The sequence below is a fragment of the Platichthys flesus genome, chromosome 18, assembly GCF_949316205.1.
Source record: "Platichthys flesus chromosome 18, fPlaFle2.1, whole genome shotgun sequence".
Classification (NCBI taxonomy): Eukaryota; Metazoa; Chordata; class Actinopteri; order Pleuronectiformes; family Pleuronectidae; genus Platichthys; species Platichthys flesus.
Window position 1 is genome coordinate 6604230 of NC_084962.1, and position 22035 is coordinate 6626264.

The 22035-nt window shown below is 41.5% G+C and overlaps 1 protein-coding gene across 1 annotated transcript; it reads right to left on the bottom strand.

Moving 5' to 3' along the window:
* Nucleotides 1–476: 476 nt before the first annotated feature.
* Nucleotides 477–18519, bottom strand: tshr (thyroid stimulating hormone receptor). The gene is made up of 10 exons (XM_062411983.1): nucleotides 18323–18519; nucleotides 12215–12286; nucleotides 11179–11253; nucleotides 8370–8444; nucleotides 7735–7809; nucleotides 6928–7005; nucleotides 6341–6409; nucleotides 4349–4426; nucleotides 2455–2643; nucleotides 477–2009 (listed from the first exon to the last, which is right to left on the bottom strand). The coding sequence occupies exons 1-10, from the start codon at nucleotides 18517–18519 to the stop codon at nucleotides 554–556; spliced, it is 2364 nt and encodes a 787-aa protein (XP_062267967.1). The 3' UTR covers nucleotides 477–553.
* Between the last annotated feature and the right edge of the window lie 3516 nt (nucleotides 18520–22035).

Below are 22035 nucleotides of genomic sequence, written 5' to 3' on the forward strand. Positions count from 1 at the left end.
TTGTATTTTCATCAACTGTTCGCGCATTCCACTGTGAATGGCAGAGTGTCCTTGAAGCAAGTATAAATATGACACGAATAGTTCCTCTTATCACTGGAAACTGAAATGCTTGAGACAACTTGACATACAGTATCTTTTTGTGCCTCATTACCACACTGCGAGCAGATAAGGAACTTGAATTAAACTCAAGGCAATAATAAAATGCTAGGAAAAAAAAACATATTCATCAATGTATGTTTGAGTTTTATATCTATTTTCCTTAAGATGAACTCTTCTCTATCCAGTCCATCAGAATAGAAAGGACTATAAATGAGACGAAGTCCAGCTCATACTTCACTGACACTTGATATTTTCCATCAACTGGAACCATTAAATCATCACAGCTGTAATTGTGAAAACAGCTGAACTGGGCCTGAAAGTTGAAGCATATACAGAATACTGGAGCTTTCTGTTAAATATCCAAACGGATCTGTCGACAAACACTTCAAGGCCTCTCCTGTCCCACCTGAACCTGTCTAACTTCTCTTTTTACATCTTCAAGCTGGCGTTTGGCTCACGTGTTCAGGCTCTGGCTCTCCTCAGGGCCTGCCTGCTGGCTGACTGCTTGATGGTAGGTATGTCCAGAGCATTTCCTCAGGTGTATGGGCACCTCATCCTGCCCACCACTTCCTCCACTCCTGACCTTACACTTGTCTCTACGGACCTGAGATGTCCCGCTGCTGCCTTTTGATGACACCGTCTGGCCTCTGAACAGCTGTGCCTGCTGCTGACATAGCCCCACCTTACTGAGGAGGATAAACACATCCCCCCTGAACGCCTTGGTGAAGATGGCATAGAGGAACGGGTTGGCACAAGAATTGAGCGGGTAGAATAGCACCAATAAAATCTTGGAGTTGGAAACAGTGATGAGCGGCCGGTCCAGCACGGCTGACATGGCATAGAAGGAAATGGGCGCCATGCACAAGAAGTCCGTGAAAATGAGGACAGCCATTCGCTTGGCGATGTTTGTGTCCTTGGATCCAGAATGATAGTGAGGGTTGTGCACTGCGCAGTAGATCTTGAAGTAGCAAGCACAGATGACAAGAAAGGCCAGAATATTGAGGACCAGCACTGACAAGATGTAGACCAGAGCCACTGTGGACTGGGTGTCCATCGGGAGACAGATGCTGACCTTCTGATAACTGCTCACCCCAACAAGAGGAAGCAGCGCCAGGACAAGGCAGAAAAACCAGCCACCTAGCATCACAGCTGCGGCGTGGTGCAGACGCAGCTTGCGATCCAGCCTCATGGCAAAGGTAATGGCGTACCACCTCTCCAGAGTGATCACTGTCAAGGTGTAGACAGACAGTTCACTGGCAAAGACCGTAAAAAACCCTGCAAGTCCACAACCAGGACCCGTCTGCCAGTCTATGGCATGGTTGAAGTACTCAGCCCGTGTGTGGAGGTCTACTGAGGCAATGAGCAGAAGATAAATCCCCATGCACAGATCTGCAAAGGCCAGGTGACACATGAGGAAGCGGGAGACAGAGAGCTTGTAATGGCTGGTGAGCAGCACCAGGAGCACTATCACGTTTCCCAGAATGGCCAGCAGACTTACAAACCACACAGACACTCGCAGGAAGCCAAAACCCATTATGTCCTCACAAGGATTGAACTCATCGGGTACTGGCGAACACGCCACCTCCTCTCCCTCCTCACACACCACATAATCATAACGACTGTCAAAATCTTGGCTGGTATCCTCTTGGGGGTTCTTTAGGGTCTCTCCAAAACCCACATCCTCATCTGGCTGGCCCCCAAAATAGGCATGGTAGTGGAGGCTGCCATGGAAGTCACCTCTCCACCAGTCTTGCTGGGAGTCTGTCTGACCTCCGTCACTTGGCTCTAGGTCGGGGGCTGTTTCGACCACGCTGTCCCCTTGGAGGGAAGGCAAGCGGAGGGGCCCCACAGAGCGCTTGTGATGCTGCTCTTGGAGAACAGTCAGGTTACAGATGATGTACTCCAAAAATCTGAAAAACACATGCACACAAATAGACATAAGGCGAACACTTAACACAGCCCTGGATGGAGTCCTTGTTAGCACTTACTGTACCATCAAATCATTTATATATCAAGCTGAAGAAAAGGGAATTCTGTTTTGAGAGTCATTAATGGTCTGGGTCAACCTTCTTCCTACAATAACAGTAATGAGTGACACTAATTATGGCAGCACTGTAAAAGTTATAGGTAAACACATCATAGAGTTGCTTCAATCCCTGCCAAGATCCACACTATGTGCAAGTGCAGCTGCCTGACTCACTGTGGTAGACCATTCGAATACACGAAATGCACTACAAGAGTATTCCATTGGATACAGTTTGTCTTTTTTAGCTGTGGACACACTTCCTCCACTTCTGACTGTCATATTTAGTATGTGCGACGAATACAAAATGAACAATTGAGATGATAGCTCACCCTCGTTTCTTTTTGAGGTTCTTAAAACCACAGCAGTGGCTGGGGTACGTGAGGTTGGCGATGGTGAGGTGCTTGAAGGTTTTGATGGGCGGAAGTTTCTTGAGGGCCCAGGCATTGCGCGCCTTCAGCTCTCTGAGCGAATCCATACCTGTGGTCGGCAGCGAGTTGATCCCTGTCAGGGACACATCTCTTTAAGATAGAAAGAGAATGAAAGAATATACATCATAAATACACTTGTAACCCTCAACAGTGGTGATGAGAGTGGTGGGGGAACTGGAGCTATCTCCAATGTAAAGACCCAATAACGCTTAGCCCTGTTTCAACCCAATGCTAACATTAGAACCTCCGCTCATCCGAGAGTTGCTCCCATACCCAAAACACCACGGAAAACTTTTCCCAAAATGTTTGCAATACTCTTCTTCACTCAAACATACATTACATCAATGGTAATTGGATCCAAACATTTGTTTTGCCAAAGAAATTACTTTATTGGTAATTACTTTATTACTTTATTAAATATTTTGAATTTCCCACAAAGGATTAAGTATGGAAAGCTATGTCACGCAATCATGGATTAACGCAGGTGTTGAGGTCACTGATGCTAAGCTACTCCCAGATACTGTTGATAATATAGAATCTTCTGCATACCCCAATTTTCTGTATACGGCAATCCCCTTATATTGGACATTTCATGCCGATAAATAACGCTGAGCGCTATACTTTCATGTGACAAAGTGAAATAACAGCACGCAGTCACCAGTCAGTTCCTTTCAGCCATAGTATCAGCAGATCAACAGAGATCTGATGAGTCCGGAGCGTTCACAGATGGATTAAACAACCTCCTCCATCTGTTTCCTTGAGTGAGCTCCTCACTACTTCATCATCTTTAAGCAATTACATGTGGTATTGCTTGCGCTCGGCTGTCATGCCAAAGCCAGCTCAACTTCATCGCGACAAAGACATTCAGGGGATTGACAATCTCACCAACATCCTGTGTGATCCCATTATCAAGACATTCCACTGTACAGCGCTGTCCGCTCCCCCCTCCTAGGGTCCAAGTAGAGGCCAAGTTCTCCTTTGCTTTCTTTAGTTTCCTCACCCATTACACCACTAAGTAAATTAATAATTTCATTAAATAAAATAAACACAATCCGAGCAACTTTATATCGGCTAAGAGCTCAATTGTTCTTTTTTTGTCCCATTTGCACTCCTCACTTCTTCGTCCTCTTCTCTCTTTCCCTCTCATGGGACACATTGTGTAACACTATACAAAAGAAGAAAAAAAATCTGCACAGACCCAAAGAGTGTCATGTCTGATTTTGTCATTCCCAGATGTTTAGCTCATGACCTCAAAGAGGTGACCTCACTCAGGACATTTTCCTCAGTGAAACAGAGGAAGACCTGCACACAAACCCCATTTACCTTCTCAGACACTTAATGGCAAGATCAGAACCACAACAGCTACTCGATAGCCGTGGTTAAGGGGTTTGGTATCGAACACCTTTAAAAACAGGGTCTCAGATTTAAAAACCTTTAAAGTGGCAGAAAGACAACAGTATCAGACAGTGGACGTTTGTCACTCACACTCTTGAATGCGCATCAAATTTCCAGGTAAAAAACACAGTTATGGAGCAAGGATTTACACTTTATCTGCACATTGTGATTAATGAAAGTATTAGTTATTAAAATATACTCTTAAAAATGTGTTTTAATACTGTATGTGAATTTAAAATATACCAGTGAAGTGGTACTTTACAGGGAATTAGACCAGGCGATCAATGCCACTTTCAGGTCCATCACATAAATGGATTTAATTAACGGCTCATCTTTTTGGATGTGTATTTAATTATAAGATAAGAGAGGCTCAGAGTTCTGAAGTTTCTCAGATACTCACAGAAGCATGGGTCCGCTTATGGTGCCAGCAAAAGCCCTTTCATCCATCTTGGTCAAATACTTGTTCCTGTGCAGGTCGCTGAGACAGGAAAGCACAAATTTAAGTTCTTGAAGAGAAAAGTAATTCTTCACATTTCAATCAGACCGACAGATGCAAGGCTTGGCATAATATTTCCCCAAGCCTCATCACTGTACATTTCTGTGTTTATTTTCTCACCTTTCAGGGGTGAAATATGACAGAAAGAGGTCTCAATCAAAATGTTGTGATGGCATACTCCTTAAACACACTGCACCCTCACTACACCTCCCTGACTCCTAAATCTAATAAGCATAATAGAGTTGTGAGGGATGTGTTTGTCTTGGTCAGGCTGCGCTGGGATCAGTTCCCCCCTCAGAGCAGATCATGCGCCAACACAAACATCAATGTGGTAAGACTCAACATAGTCACAGACCAATGGCTTAATTAGGCTCTTAGAAGGTCCTCGACTTTATGTAGGTGTTGTAAAAGGCGAAAGAGGCTTTAAATTAATATCATATATACCTCATATCCTCAATATGCAGGGTTCTGGACCAGGGGGTGACAATAAATAAAAACTTGTTGAGACAAATGAAGAAAAAAGGAAGCAATTCTTACTTACTCTCTTCTCACTGACTCATTATTTTTCCAAGTGTGAAATGATTGTCTAATAGTCTGTCACAGATCTCCAGTGTCACTGAGCGTTTGGGAGAAGGGGACTCTTAATGCAGATTTCCTGAACCCCACTTTTGGAAACATATTTTCCCATGAGAACTCCAGCTCACTAATCAAGAGCTGGGCTTAAGCCCTACTTCGGTACATATGAGAAGGCCCATAGAGACACAGCTGTGGTCCTGCTGCTTTTGTAGTTTAATTCTGGGTAAGGAAATACACCTGCCAGATGTCAGCAATGGTTTAATCCAGGCAAAACACTGAGCCACCTAATTTTTTTGAGAACTGCAAGGCTTCTTTCTCGACAGATACAGCACCACATAGAAAAAAGTCGTGTCTCCAGAAATGTATCGTATAAAAATGAAACTGTGAACACTGACGATGGAAATAAAAGAAAACTCGTACAGTTTATACAGTACACATGTAGTCAAACATTTTGGGAATTTGCCATTCTGCCGAGATTTTCAAGATTGATACCACTCATGTCTGAAAAAAGCAAAACAGTAATTTCAGAGCTGATCGGCCAACTTCATCAATTTAGCCCCTCAATTAAGACAGATTAGCCTCTAGGGGCAACAATCACTATTTTGGGCCTTGCAGTGTAGATAGGCAATACCTTGACATTATCCAATCTAAGTAGTTTATTTTATCATACAAAAATCCTATTTGTGTTCTGTGTCTGTCAACACAGAACACAAATAGGATTTTTTGGTGTTTTAGGTCCAGATGAAATTCTGGTTAAACGTTATCATGTGAATACATATAAATTAAAAGGCAATAACCCATTACTTTCAGTCAATGTTTTGCTCGAAAACCAAAAGCTATTCAAATGTGATGAAACTAGAAACAGACACCATAAAACTTCCAGCCCCCAAATCTTGTCCGTTGCCTACAGATTCCTTAGACTCACTCTCAGACTCCATGTATACAAGATTAGCCAAACAGCAGCCATTAGGCTTAGCCCAGCAAAACTGGAAACAGGTGGAAAGAGCGAAGACAAAGTCTTGAACAAAACCTTTACAAAGCAACCACCAGTCGTTTTCTTTTTAAAACACTGCAGAATTTCTTTTCGATTAAGCAAACAAGCTATGACGTGTTAGTGAACTTTGGTTATGTTTGGAAAGAACCACACTGGTTGTGTCCCAGTTTTCACTCTTTGAGCGGGGCTAGCTAAACAGCTGCAGGCTGTATATTTATGAGTGGTATCAGTGTTCTCGTCTGACTCGCTGAAAGAAAGCAGCATTTCCCAAAAACGTAAAACTGTGAAAATAAGCTTTCACATAACAGAAATACCATTTAACCTACACTTGATCGAGCTTGGTCCCATTGAAGGCATGATGTTGGATTTCTCTGAAGCCATTTCCATACAGCATCCTGGAGCAAAAAGACAAGAAAATATTACTGATTAAAATTTGCTTCTTGAGGTTAAACAAGTGCAGTGTGCGTTCTCGACCTGCCTGTTTGGAATGGGCTGTTCTCTCAGAGTTATTCCTTAGTGAGTCCTCCTGAACCAGGCCTACAATACACTGTCACTTTTTTATTGTTTGAGTTCTGGACATTGTGTGCCGAAATGTATTCGGTGAGTGCCCATGAAAGGGGGCAGCACCCGCTAAGTCCATGTTTGTGTTAGTATATATCTGGTCTGCATATGGTTGGCTCATATGTTACTGCCTGTTCTCTGTGTGTCTCTGTGTGTACTCGCTTTTACTATCCTGGTGAGATTCAAGTTAGTGCAGAGTGAGAATATGTTTCCAAAGTGAGGTAATTTTGCCGACTCCTGCGTCTCCTAGAAGCTACTTTAGGGATTTTGTTGGATTTAGGGATAAACTATACTATTGTTAGTCTACACTTTATATTCATTCTACACATTTATGTTATTTGTCTTATCTTACACTGTCAGCACATCGCTGGTGATGCCATGGAATGAGTTGGGTGGGATCTCGGTGATGTAGGGATGATCAACAATTTCCCTGCAATTAAAGGGACAGATGAGACAGGAAATGAAGAGGTGTTGTGATTATATAGATAGATAGATAGATAGATTACATATATACCTTTCATTGGAAAATGTCACAGAGAGAAATGTGGCGTTGATGAATATATTCTCAAATATATATATATAATTATTAAAGCATCTGTCGGAAAAGGTGATGACAAAGAGGGGACTACAGATGTACGTCATTTCATAGAAACACGCAAAAGCAGACATGGTGCGCGTACACACACACACAGACACACACTTTTTGCTGCTGTAGCATTTTGTACAGTAATAACCCCCTGGTTAATGGTACCATTTCCCAAAATTGAGACCACACATCCCATAATCTGAAGCGTTGTGTTCCAAACAAAATGTTGCTACTTGCCCGTCTTTCTTCCATGGAATACAAAGGAGAATGACGTGATTTCTCTTTCAATTACTGTTCATTCCCTTTCCTTTATCACGCAGTCAAAATCATGAAAACCTAACCACTAAGTGAAACAACACAACCATCTTCCTGTTCCCTACAGTGAAGCACATGAGAGGGGGGGGGGGGGGGGGTGGGGGTAATGGCAGATTATTTCCCTAAAACTGTCATTTTTGTTTGTTTTATTATATCATTGACAGCTAACATTAAAAAGCAGGAAAAATAACAGCGTTAGCCAACATACATGTTGAAGCGTGTGCCTGATTCAGCAACTATGAAGATGCTGTAACTTACAATATGAAGTTCATGTCATTAGAGTGGATGTTGTTCAAGTCAGGGAAGAAAGTGAGGCCAGTGTTGAAAATCCCCCTGAGAAGAAAGGAATACAAACCGTCAGGAGATGCACCTGAGACCCACAGGTATTACTCCTTAATCACACAACAAGTTTTGTATTCATTTGTGAATTGAAGAATCACTTTCAGTTGACAGAGTTCAGCTTTGTTTTTTTAAAGGCTAACGTCACCCTAAACTGAACTCTCACGCTACATCACTGATCTTTAGTTCTCTGGACGGTAAGAGAAACCGCTAATTGTCTGCCAGACTCAAAAATTCACATTTTAACCAAGACGTCTCAGAGATTGACATCTTTCTTTCTCATTCCAAGTGGTTTGATTCCATCTATTTTTAGTTTGTGCGGTAATTTTTCTAAACACAGCCTGTATCACTACATTAGATTCAAACGAAGCATGACTCAGTCTTACCCACACAGACACAGATAATTCTATGAATAGATCACAATGTCTAAATTATTGCCAGACTCAAGTATTTTTAATCTACAGCGCTCATCTCTTTTGGGTTGCCACAACGTTGTTAGTGTTTGGTTATTCAATTCCAAAACCGGTATGATTTCACAACAAAACAACACTCACAGATATTTGAGGTTTGGGAGGTTCTTAAAGGCTTCTGGGTCAACATAGGTCAGACTCTTTGCATTACGTATCTCTCTGGAAGAATAAACAGACAAGAAAGAGACTTACTGAAAATGTTTTACACATTAATACACACCAATTCACAGCATAAGTTAAGGAGAAAAAGGTTATTCACAAACACATTCAGAAACTAGGATAGAGTAATTAGGGCTATGTTCATGTAATTACGTCCTAGTTTTAGTTTTTAAGTAATTAAATAACTAAAGTAACTAGCTAGAGTAACTAAATGAGCAGTTCCCCCTCTGCATTTAAAAAAATCGTGAACTAATCTCATTTTGAAACTATGAAACCTCTTTGAATGTCACACGGATGTCCCCTGAAGAGTCACCTTCGAGTCGGTGTGGTCTTTTCTTCCGAATAAAAGTTTCTTATGCAATCTTTCGAAAGTCCTGACACTTATGATAATGTGGTGCTGTGCAGTATAACTTCACAAGACGCTCCACAGTCCTCATTTTAATTTAGGCAACTGGCTGATTTTCTGATATTCCCCACTCTAAAATGACACATAGCCTATAATTACAACTTTATTCTCCTATTTATTCCCCGAAATCTCCGATAACTTTTTTTTTCAACCTGGCTCTAATACACCATCGTAGGAGACACACACTGTGTAGTCTTCAAACTTGCTGACAGAAAGTAGCAAGGTGCACGCCAGTGTGCAGGAGACAGGAGGCTCAGTGCAGAAAGCCAATGCCGGAAGTGGAGTCCAATTAGTGTTTCATTAGCGTGTTTATTCTGGTGCGCCCCGTGCTGGACTGAACACCTCTCTCTGCAGCCTGACGCCATGTGGTGATCTTGAACATGTGTCCTGGCTCCTTCTTCACACACCAGGCAAACCACACTGATCTCAGCAGAAAGACGTGGTCAGGGCAGTGGAGGTCCCTGAGTGGGAGAGGTTCATCTTCCCGCTGCTGCTGTTTAGGAACTACAGGGCTTCAACCAAAGGTCAATTATGTAGTATTAATGAGAATTTGATATTCTTTTTACTTGGATTTTCAGTTGATTAAATGTGTTTAGTGTGTGTGGTCCTCTTTTCTTTGCCATGGTGACTTTGGCTTGTCATATAAACTAAACAATATGAATAGGATTGCAATGATGAATCCAATCTCAATAAAAGGTAGAATCTGGTTAGTGTGGCAGAGGTCAAATGTATCACTGACACGTATGAGAAACCAAAAGTCCTTCTGCCACTTGGTGCCGGGCAGGTAGAGCACAATATGTTAGTTTTGTTTCAGTGGATGGAAAGTTGGTTGATGAGAAGATAAAAACCAAAACAGCAAGCTTAAAGATGCTAAAGCACTTAATGGGGAGCTGTGGGGCATTACAGACTTGGATGAAAGGCAACTTCTAGGTGGGTTTGTCACTCTGTCCCTACACTCTGTTTGATTTAAATAAATATTTATTGATGCAGCTTTTACGCAAGTTATTTCCTCTGATTCAAACTGCCATTGCTGCTGTTATGAAGATAAAACACTTTCCTTTGTGCCAGAGTTTTTTCCCCAAGACAACTTTCCAAGAATGTAGAGGTTTTCATGATCTGTGTGGGTGTGTGTGTGTGTATGTGTATGTGTTGTGTGTTTAAATCAGTGTTGCAATGTATCATTTGCCAATAGAGATTTATCTGCACTACATCTTATCACAATATTTAATGTAAATTTTTAACTTCTGTTTAAACCCAACAATTGGTTGAAATAGGTGGTTTCATTGATGGTGGCCCAACACAAACTTTACCCAGCCCCCTCTGAGTTTTCAGCCCCGACTGCACTCCTCCATCCACAGCTGCTGTCGGCCTCAAGCAGCCAACAGGAAGCGGAGCATTAATTTGTGTCTGACCCTGAAGGAAACCTGAGAGAGATGCCATTATCTGATGTATGGCACGACACCACACCAATCAGCGGCAAATCGGCCCCAGAGATCCTGAATACAGCCCCAGAACACAGATTCAACCCTGAGCTGGTGGTTTGAATTATCGTTCTTGTCTGTATTTTGATACCTGGGATCAGGGAGCCATTGAGGGAAGACAAAAAGGAAGGATAATTAAGAGGAAAATGACAGCCAAATATGCATCTAGCCGGGTCATTGGAGCCTGTCTGTAGCTGTTAATCATAGTTACTCTTTCAAACAGCCCACATTTTATTCAGCAATCGAGGAGCGGGGAACAAATTGCGCACACCTAACTGCTGTGTTACAAGATGCTATAACTTGGAACAAATCTTTCACGCGGGCGGGAAGTCTCGCAGTAATATATGAAGTGCTAGGAGGTGCTCTGCTGGAAAGTATGTGGTCCGCCCAGAGACTCTGCCATTAATCTCTATCCTATAATTGAGAATGGAGTGCACCTTGCTAGACTTTTCCCCCCGGAGCTGCATCAACAGGAGCTGGAGCACAAAGAAGATGAAGTGCGGGAAGCCACATAGTGGGTGCTGTTTAGCGTCTCGGCTCTAACGTGCTTATTAGGCACCAAATGCATCCAGATAATGGGTTCCTTCATTGAATTGAATAGAGTCTTATCTAAACTACATTTGGTAAACCCCATACAACAGGGTTCTTTTTCAACCCCTGCAAAACTGCTCCGTACGTACCACCCTGATGAGGAGAGAGAGAAATAAGCTCATAATCAGTTTCCTCCACACTTCCATTTGCTGCCGGCAAGATTCGGAATTAAGCATTTTTCTCTCCGCAGAGCAAATGGAACGGCTTAATCGATGACGATCGATAGAGAGCGTGCCCTTTTCCTTGAGTTACTCACATGTGGGTGATTTTCCTCAGGCTGTTGAATGAGTGCCTTTCCAGCCTCTGCAGCTTCACGTCCACCGATATATATCTGACGGGAATAAGCAAAGGTTACACCAAATCTAATGAGCAAATCATCTTTGTAATGTCAAAATAATTAGTTTTCTTAACCGTCTGTCCGATTTTCTGAGAATGAAGGTTCTGTGCAAGGGCGAAATGTGAGACCTGCTTTCATAAAAGACTTTAAACGTGCGGTTCTTAAAGTGATCCTGAAGCCTGCAACTCTTTCCTGGATTTATGAGCCCACCTTGTCTCCCGAGCCCCCCAAGTCAGGAGCAATTTTAAAGGAATGCACTTCATATATACATTACCCAGTCATCAGTCACTCTGCTCTCATTTGTTGTTACTTATCAACAGGTTTGCCCTTGGAATAAACTGTGAATCTAAGGACTGGATTAAAAAATCACTTCACACGTACACATACTATATCTAATTTGTTTAGTAAGAGGCATTTAATAAAAGAGTAAAGTATTAACAAAGTAAATAATACACATTTTATTGGTTTTATGTCATTTTTATCTAGATAGTGAACAAAGAGTTAATAGAAACACTGGCCAATCGTCTCTTACACCCCTGTCTCCCTTCATGCACGGCTCGGACGCAGATGTTGAACTCGGCAGCTGAGGATCAAGGCTCAAGTGTATTTTACCTCCACACAGAGAGTGCCCCTCTACAGGGAGTCTACACACTCGCATTGCTCTGCTGGAAAACCTATAGCCAGTGTTCAAGCCTATAACTGCGGTCGAAGGACCAACATTCCTGATGAAGGAACGCATTAGCGTTTCCAGCTGCGATTAGGAGCCGTGCAGAGGTGATACTAAGCAGAGAGCATATCATCTGCTTGTGTGGCAGGGAGAAGGAAAAGGCCGGATAGTTTGGAACTGGGAAATATTCCCACTTTTAGGCGAAATAAAACAGGTGGATGAGAATAACTTTGAAAAGGGTTTGTTTACAAACCTTGAGTAGAATAATTCTACTAGATCGCCACTTACATCCATGAGATGTTGACCAAGTTGGAAAAGACATCCGCTGGCAAGGATGAGAGTTGGGTCTCGAAAAACCATCTGGTTAAAACAGAAAAATTGACATTTTAGCTGACACATAAATTCCGCATAGGTTTCTTTTTTTCTGTTAACATCCTCTGTTTGTTAGACACAACTTTTGTTTGATCAAAGTGTCCTTGACTTCTTTTGGAGAAATGTTTGAAATTTGGATTTAAAAAAGACTTATTCAGAAACACCTAATATAACTTTAAGCAACAGAAAAGAAACATATTCCTAAAATGCTAAAACATTTTAGAGAAACTCAAAATCTCTTTTGACTATGTCTTGAGACATTAACTATAATTACCTCCAATAACAGAGATGCAGAAAAAATGCTCAAGAAGGAATTCAATTGACTAAACTTTTCATTTTGTCCAATAATTCCAGCCAACGAGGGCACTTAAGAGAAGGAGATAGAGTGTGTCTGGCGTGCAGGATAGAGGAAAGAGAAGGGGAATCACAGATAAAGGCACAATGCTGTTGAATTAGCATCAGATTAGAGGTTTCTTTGAAGTCACTGGTAAAACAGACACACACACTTCTTCTAGGAACATGGGAAAAAACAAAGACTTGGAACCAAATGGACTCGATACGGCAGCCAAGTCAAACAATGTCTGGGTCGGTTTGGGACACTGTTTCAGAAAGTAAGGTTAAGACCTAAGTATGTGATACACACCTCCACGTTGATCTAATAAATTAGTTCCCAATGTTACTGTTTCACTGTGAAGCCGAGGAATATTATGAGACTTAAAAATGTTTAGAATATGATTAAGCTTGCTGAAAAATGTTGCACGAAAAGAGAATTAATCACCGCAATTTTTGGATTTGCTTTCTTGCTGAGAGTTAAAGGAGAGCATCAATATCATGTCTTTAGATTAGCTTAGCATAAAATAGCAAAACGCTTGAAAGGAGATGGACAGTTATTTCTGGCTCTGTTCAAGGGTAAGAAAGAATACACCAAACAGCACATCTAAAGCTCAGAAAGGTACCTGCTATATCTCTGGTTTAATCCAAATAAAAACTGGAGAGTAAAAATGATATGTTGGAGGTATTATGTGCCAAATATTTATTGGCAGGAGTCTGTGCTGGCTGCCTGGGTCGTGCATTTTCACTGCAGCTTTTGTATGCATTTACCAAACATTATATAAATTGGTTAATTTGCGAGCTATGCATGTACATGTGCTATAGGTGGAACTTGTTGCCTGTTGCAATTCTTTATGCCAGTTCAATTAATATGCTCCTATTCGACAGTATAGACATGAGGTTGTTTCTTCTCGTGTAACCTTTTACCCCAAAAAACAGGAAATTAACATATTTTGCTAGGATGTCAAAAAGTAGATTGTGAGCTAAATATGTTGTTTCCTCCCTGTTATCTTATGGCATATTTTGTTGAGGTAGATTGGTGAATCACAACACTACAATGGAAAAAAGAGATGATGGTCTCCACATGTTGTCATGTTGTATTCCCGGCCCTCTCAGCAGTGATGGATGCACATTCAGAGTGTGTTCCAACACGTTCCCCCCCCCGGAGCTGCACAACAGCTAGCATGTGTCCATTTGGCACCAGGTATAATAAGGGACTCGGCCAAAGCCACCATCTTAATGCGCCTTTCCTCCATCAGCAGAACAATAGACTAATTCACAGGTTGAAGATGTGGCCCAGGAGACTGAATCGCACTCACATGCATGTATGTGTGTGTGTGTGTGTGTGTGTGTGGGGGGGGGGGGGTTGAGTCACTAAGTAGACACAGCACCCCGCGCGCACCCTGACAAACCCAAACAAACAGCGGGACACAGAGCAGACCCTGACACCAAACACCCACCGTCAGAACCGTGCTGTTTCGCCGCCGCGCTCAAACCCAAATACCAGCGGGCGTTCTCCCTCAGGAGTTCGAGGAGGCGACCAACGGGCCCATCGCCGAGGCTTAAGGAGAAAATGACTCCCTCAATTTGTAATTCTGGACAGAAACCCGAGAAAACAAACAGGCCGGGGAATTGAGTTTGAAGTGGGGAGAAGCCACATAATTTATAATAGTGTCAACATTGGATTGACAACATGGCTGTGTTTACAGGCTGTGTCTCATACTGATGTGTAGTAGTCTGTGGTGACCATTGTGGTAGAGCGGGTAGGTCACTTATTCAACCTGCACTTTCTCCAGCGTGGTTCACCTAGAATATGGTGTCGCTGCAAAGATCCTTAATTTCTCCTGATGAGTTCAAAGAATAAGTCGCCTAGTAATGGCTTGTATTTAAAGTGATGCACAAAATGTCCCTCCTGTTTGTTTTCTCATAAACACACAGGGATATTATTGCCAAATGTGAAACACTAGTAACCATTTCCATTGCATGACCCATCGGCACAAATTAATAGCCGCGGGACCGTCAGTGTTTCCAGTAATCGCAGCTACGGCCCATCACGTTCAATGTACTTCTTATTTTACAATTAAGAGCCCGGAGCTCATCTGTAACCATTCAGGAAACAGCATTTGATTTTTATTCTCCAGTCAGTTTAGATGAGAGGTTTGAGGGACAATGAGTTATCACGTTTAAACTTCAATCCGAAGAGTGGAACTGCTGCGTTCCCTTTTCTTTTCCCTTGAAGTCTTTTTCACTCTTAATTATTCTCAAATGGAACTCTCTGGGTGTTTGAGAAATGTGCTGTAAAAAGTAAATATTGTATTTGAATGCATCGTCCAGACGCGGCCGGGAGTCACGCTACGCAGGCTTTTTAAGCATGTCTTTGCTTTCCTTTCCACCTCTCTGACTCCCAGCGGCACATAGAGTAACTTCCACCACAAGTACACGCACACACACACACACACACACACACACACACACACACACACACACACACACACACACACACTCACACACGCACTAAGGCTCCAAACAAAGTATCCACATACGCACACTCTTACACAGACGCCTGCTTTGCGTTCACCTTTTGTCTTGGGAATAGAATTATTACACATTTTCCTCTACAGCATAAATTTGAACCAAGTGCCTACCTTAAAACCAGAATTAGTGGAGACAGTTACAAACGTCTTGCCCAAAATTGGACATTTTCAAAAGGATTGTACCAATGAAGAGGGGCAACTTGAGAGCACAACTCTCCATCAGTGTTGAAAAAGAAAGCTTTAAAATAAAGTGTTTTTAGAAACACACATATTTGCTTTCTAGAAGAGGTTCAGAGGAAAAGGTTGATGCCCCTCTCAAATCTGTACGTTAAACATAGCTAAAGCAAACTGAAGCCAGCTCCATTAAACTAGCTTATTACTAGGACTGCAACAGGGCTCTAATTAAAAATAGCTAACCTGACTTTGTGGAAATGTAGTCTACCGGGGAATCTAAAGCTCACTTATTAATATTCATAATCATTTAATCTCTACAAAAACAAGTGTAAAAGAACAATCTTGTCCTGCATGGCCTGTGGCCCCTTGCTTCCACACTTTGTGCGAGGCCATGACACTAGTTTAAAGTTCAACTGAGATTCTAGATGCTATTTACCCAAAACGTTACTTACGAGTCACTCTCGCCGTGTAATTTTGAACTTGAATTCAAACTGTGCAGACACAAAGTCTCTACCTTTGTGAGGAAAGTGTCCCGATTAGATTCGTCCACTATAAACATGTAATGTGATCTCTCTTTGGTCCAATTCATAGAACTTAATGAATGAGGATCTAGAGTTTGGTGTTTGGTGAAAGACAAACTAATAGACCGAGTCCTTGACAGAGAGCAAATAGGTTGCAAGACAAAAGGCCAATAGAAAAATGTAATGACAGTCGGGCTTGTCCAGAATCTGTAGATCTGGACCCCATTGACCTGACCAGGGCATCAGGGTCGTTCATTCCTCCGTGTGTGAGCAAACAAAATCAAACTTCCTCACGCCTCCTTACGACAGGGCAGCGCTTGGTGCCATGCTTTCATGTCTTTCTATCCTCCAGGAGGGCGCTGGGTAAACTCTGGACAGGAATGTGAGGAAATCGTGGGGGACATCGGGGAAGTTGCACGCGTGAATTGGAGCAGTGATCGGGAGATAATTTCTTGTGATGGCTGCTGTTGGAGTGATGTTCCTATAAACTCTAGGAGAGGAATGAGGATTATCACAACACAGAGCAGAACCTTCTCCTTGGGTTAGCGAGGCCTACATCAGTGCTCCTGAGGAATTTTGTAACAGGGTTACAAGTGTTACTTAAAAGGACAATGGTAATGTGCTGATCTGTTGCAGGAATAATGTTTATCCTATTCAACATCATTACTTTTGCCCTAAACCAACGTATCAGACGACAACCCAGAAAAATGCAGTATGTCACCCTTCTTCTCCCGTCTCTATTCATACAGGATTTTTTTAATAACATTTGAAATATTAGGGAATGTATCGACCTGGTTACTTCCACAACATCCTTGCAGGTTGGATAATGCAATACTGTCTGAGAGCATTGCTCAAGAATGCTGATTGAAATGGAAATACCACTTTTCACTCTTCCATGTTTCCACATCTGCCATGGAGTCCCTCAGAGGGGCATGTGTTTCCAGCACTCCGCAGAGCTGTGGCAAACTCTGGTCGCTCTCTATTGCGTAATTTGTTCACCCCGCACTTAAGCAATTGAGGAAGTGTAAAAAGCCCTGCCACATTTCTCAGCGGCGACCCTGACATATTACGTCAGGTCGCCTCACAGGATTCTTCACAGAGTCCTTGGGGTCTTCGATAACAAGACAATAGATGGAGCGTAGATCATTTGTTGGCTATTTTTTTTTTTAATCAAAAGTTGTTTTAATTGCCCACTAAATACACAGCCATACAGAAAATAAACACTTATTTTTCTCCACTCTAATGGTACTGACAATGCTTTTAATTCCTTTTCTTGGATTTTGAGTGGAAGAAGAATTAATGCCTTAGGTATAACTTTTCTGCTTTTATCTCCTTCATGTTGTAACTTTAAATGGAATATTTTAGGGGTTTGGGGCATTTTGTCAGACAAAGTGAGCAATCTGAAGATATCCCCAAGGGCTCTCTGAAATAAGGATGAACACATGTCACCATTTTCCTTACTTTATATTAAACCAAACAGTTATTTAAAAAGAATAAGCTTGTCAACAGAAAATTACTAATATAATTAGTAATTTTCTTTAGTAGCAGTAGCTGTAATTTGCTGACAGTAATACTGTATAATTAAAGAGTTATATTGCTGGAAGGTAAATACTTTGTTTTTGAAAAGGAGAAGTTGGTTTATTATTTGAGACCATCACCTTAATAATTCAGTCGTACTTTTGCTGTGAATTAATTGCAAGCAGAGAATGTCTGTGTACAAAGGTCAAAGTTCGGCTGTTGTTTTTCTATATTTTATTTGAGAAATCCAGAAGTAATAACATTTAAATAGTGAAGAGTATCTCCACTCACAAAATGCATCACTCAAACTGACTCTAAGGACAAACCATGTTCAGAGGAGCAATTTGAACTGCTGTGAGATAGTGTTGTACTAAATTATGGATGATTTAATAATAATCAGGATTCAACTGTCACTATTCCGAGGCAAATGACAACAAATATCTAACAAATCAATCGTATTTATATATTTTCAAACTGTTCAGTCACATCAGTGCTTTGCAATATGATAATTTCAGGTTAATATTGGGGTTTAAATTAATCTTTTTATGACCATAAAATAGATATATTTCTCACAGTCATTGCAGTCACATTCAACATTCAACTGCTTGTAAGTTCATCTCCAAGGCAATTATTGTAAAAGCTCTCGTATTCTTCCGGGACATTTTAAGATTGGACACATAAAACCGAATCTGGAATAAAAAGTCCAACTTGACAACTTGAACAGAGCTTGTTAGCGACCCTATAATAGGCATACAAATATCTATAATACCTTAAAATGGAAGAGCTGCTTAACATCACAGACAACCTCCAAAGTGCCCGTGGGAACACTTTGGAGGAATATTCATGATATTATAATGATTTTTCCTCGGGGTTAAGAGCACTTTAAATTCGGAAGAGGGGAAACAGCAGAAATCACTTTCACAGATGCGTCTTGAACGCCTACTTACAGCGCCTCGGTGCTCGCCGGGAACCTGGGGAGAATATCAATGTCAACGCAGGAGATGGTGCGCGTCTTCCACTCGGAGCAGTCGCACTCCACAGGGCAGGAGTCAGCCGCCTCCATCGCGGCGCTCACGCACACGGCAGCCCCGCACAGCAGCGTCAGCACGGAGCGTGTCACCACCTGCAGCCCGTCCCACGGCATGTCTGGGTCCTGCAGGATGCCCCCGATGTCCGCCACAGAACCAGTGTGTGCACCAAGACTGCCTGGGCCGTGTGTGGCTGCTGCTGCTGCTGCTGCGGGCTGGAGTAATCCTCAGATAAATCTGTGGGGAGGAAAGTGCAGTTTGCTTGACAGGGCCAGAGCAGCTCGTGTGAGGTGCAGGAAGGTGGAGATGCTGTAGCTCAGTGCTGGGTTTGGAGGTGGTCTCCCAGCATGAGGGGTGGGAGGACTTCTGAGGCACTCTTGTGTTGGACTTGAGAAGTAATGTTTTTGGTAGTTGGGTCCAAGATGTTTTGCAAACCAAAAAGCACGATAAAACAAAAATGAAGTAAAATCAAGTTAATATTCAAGTTCTTTTTCTTTAATTATTCTCACTTTTTGAATTTTTAAAACCTTGTGCATTTGGGTATATGCTTGTTTAACGTATACAGTTTTGCGTAGATGTCTTTGCCCCCCTCCTTTATAAAGTTTTATTTTAAAACGAGAGCCACTAGGGTCACAATGGGACAGTTTGGTTCCATTAGGTTCTATTTAGGCTTACCACACACATTTGGTTGTATGCTTCTAGTTCATCTTCAAGTGGAATATAAGCTAAGTATTTTTCTCAAATTATTCTTCACATATTGAATTCTTTTAAACTTCATGCATTTTAAGACTGGTTGTTTTATGTTTAGGTTAAAGTTACTTTAATTGTTTATGGATACAGGTAAATCCTGCCTCAACACAAAACACATACAATAACAACATTAAACAGGACACAAGTGCAAAGCATTAGCTTGTGTAAATACATTTCCTAGGTTATCCCTGAGAGTCCGCTCCATCCAGCTGCTGGAGCCATGTTTCTGTCTTTCCTCCATATTTGCAGTGATGAGTTTAACTGAGAGAGGGATGGATGAGTGTTTGTAGCGGTTGTGTTTGCACAGAGGGATTCTCTACCTCTATATGAGTAGAAGGTATTGTGTGGACTGCCAGAAAAGATGACACTGGTCACAATACTAGGGCCACTTCTAAAGTGGACTAAACCAGACCTGTAAACACTTTTAATTGGGTTGAAGGATGTTTTGTCTCTTTCTCTATTCTTCTATTTATGTCTGTATTTGTTATTTGCTGTGTATCAGTCTCACGTTCTTTATTATAATTTGTTATAATGTTCATTAATATGCTTCGTCCCAATCAAATATATAAATATATTGTTCTTTTCTTTTCAGTTCTTGAGCCTTGTGTTTTATCTGTATCCCATTATTCCTCATATTCAAATACACATACATATTACAATTAATATAAAAGATTGTCCTGTTCACTATATTTCATGTAAATGTTTAGTGCCCGAGCACTGACAATGGGAGGCCCTATTGAAATTGTAATGATTATTATTATTATTATTATTCAGGCAAATGAAGGCATTTTGTCTTTACTCATCTCTTCTGTATCATTTGTGTTGTAATGTTGCTTTTAATTGTTTCCTAATGTTTGACTTAAATTTGTTACTTGTAAAGAACCTTGTAACTGTGTTTTAATGTGTTTGTTAATCTTATAATAAACATAATCTTATTATAACTCGTATACTTATTATAAAAAGTACCAGAAACTTTTAGAGGAAACGTGTGGAGGTGACTCAGAGACTTGGAAAAATTGCATCTTTTATTTCGTATTTACGGTAATCATGATTGAGATCGGAAGCTACACCTTCCTGTCTCAGTTGTATTTACAGAAAAGTCCGAAATTATTAATCTGTCATCATAAACACAAAATAAGGAGATTGTGCAGCGGAAATTATATATTTTATTAATTACTTTCATTTTAAGGATCTGTGATCATTGAGCTGCAACGATTCACAGATCAGTCGATCAACAGGAATTACTCTCTTGCATTTATTTCGTAGACAAGATGATTCAGGAAATGGACAGATTAATTAGCTGCATCCCCGGTGTCCTGTATCTGGATTCAGATCATCTGATGGGTCCAAACATACTTGTTATTATAATTATATTATATATGTTCTATGTAATTGTTGTTATATGTGTTAGTTTTTCATGCACCTACAGAAACTGTTAAGTATGTGTAACTTTTTTAAGTCTGTGTAACAAAAAATGTTATGCTGATTAAGTTTGAATATAAAAGTATTCCTTTATATGAAATGAAGTGATTATATCTGATACAATCTGTTTGACTAAAAGTGTAGTTCTGATTTTATACTGTTAATATTTCCTGTAGAAATCACACGTGTGTCAGTCCAGGTCACATGACAACTACCATGTAATATTTTGTCACAGTTATGAAATAGTTCAAAGCCAATTTACTCTTCAAAGCTTCAAAGGCAAACTTTGAATTATGAAGCTTTAAAGCTTTGAAGCTGTGAAGCTGAGTGGAGTTGAGGAACAGATCAAAGCCCAAATAACTTCTATACAAGTAACCACGTCTCTGAGTGGAACCACAGTCAGGACAAGCGCGATTCAACAAGAGACACACAAGATACATCTCACCTGTGACTTCCATTCACCGCCACTGACGACACCAACAGAAGACAGCAGCTACGCAAGAAGTCGCTCTTCAAACCCTTTGTACAACTTTGTCCCACTGCAGCACCTGTTAATCAACATGCAGAGGATCATCATCTCAACAGACATGACCCAGGAACAAAAGTGCACCAGCAGCAGTACTCTGCAGGACCCCAGCCAAACCATCCTGGTTTTGAAGAGGGAGAAGAGGACGCTGGAGGCCCTGGAGGAGCTGGATGGTATAAACTTCACCCTGAATGAGCTGATGGATGTAAACTTCACCCCGAAGGAGCTGATGGATGAAAACCCCCGTCAGAGGGAGCTTGTGGATGAATACTCCGCCCTGAAGGAGCCAGAGGCTCAAGTCATCTTCCTCCTGAGGGAGCTGATGTCTCAATTCACTGTCCTAAAGGAGCTGGTGGATGAAAACCCCCATCTGAGGAAACTGGTGGAGGAAATCCCCCGTCTGAGGGAGCTGGTTGATTACTCTGCCCTGAGACAGCTGAAAGCTGAATTCACTCGGCTGAAGGAGCAGGTGGATGAAAACCCCCATCTGAGGAAGCTGGTGGATGATTACTTCACCCTGATGGAGCTGGATGGTGAATACTCCAACCTGAAGGAGCAGATCGCCACCAACAACCTCACCGGGGAATCAGAGGGAAAGATGGTGGAGCACATGGAGTCTCCTGCCTCACTTCTGCTGAAGTGCAATATGGACTTGACCCCTTGACTCAACATGCTGCAAATGACAAGCAGAGCATGAAGAAGGAGAAAAGGGAGAAGAAGCCAAAGAATAAGCAGGAGAAGAAGGAGAAACAGGAAACAGAGAAGATGGAGAAGATGGAGAAGAAAGAAATGAAGAAGATAGAGAAGGAAAAGAAAGAGATAGAAAAGAAGGAGAAACAGGAAACAGAGAAGATGGAGAAGATGGAGAGGAAAGAAATGAAGAAGATAGAGAAGGAAAAGAAAGAGATAGAAAAGAAGGAGAAACAGGAAACAG

Excerpts from the sequence above, each read along its gene's own strand:
- tshr (XM_062411983.1), bottom strand. The coding sequence starts at position 18,519 with ATGCCGTGGGACGGGCTGCAGGTGGTGACACGCTCCGTGCTGACGCTG. Across the intron at positions 11,254-12,214 it reads TTGGTCAACATCTCATGGAT|ATATATATCGGTGGACGTGA; the intron begins GTAAGTGGCGAT and ends TATTCCCGTCAG. Across the intron at positions 7,810-8,369 it reads CTCCCAAACCTCAAATATCT|GGGGATTTTCAACACTGGCC; the intron begins GTGAGTGTTGTT and ends CTTTCTTCTCAG.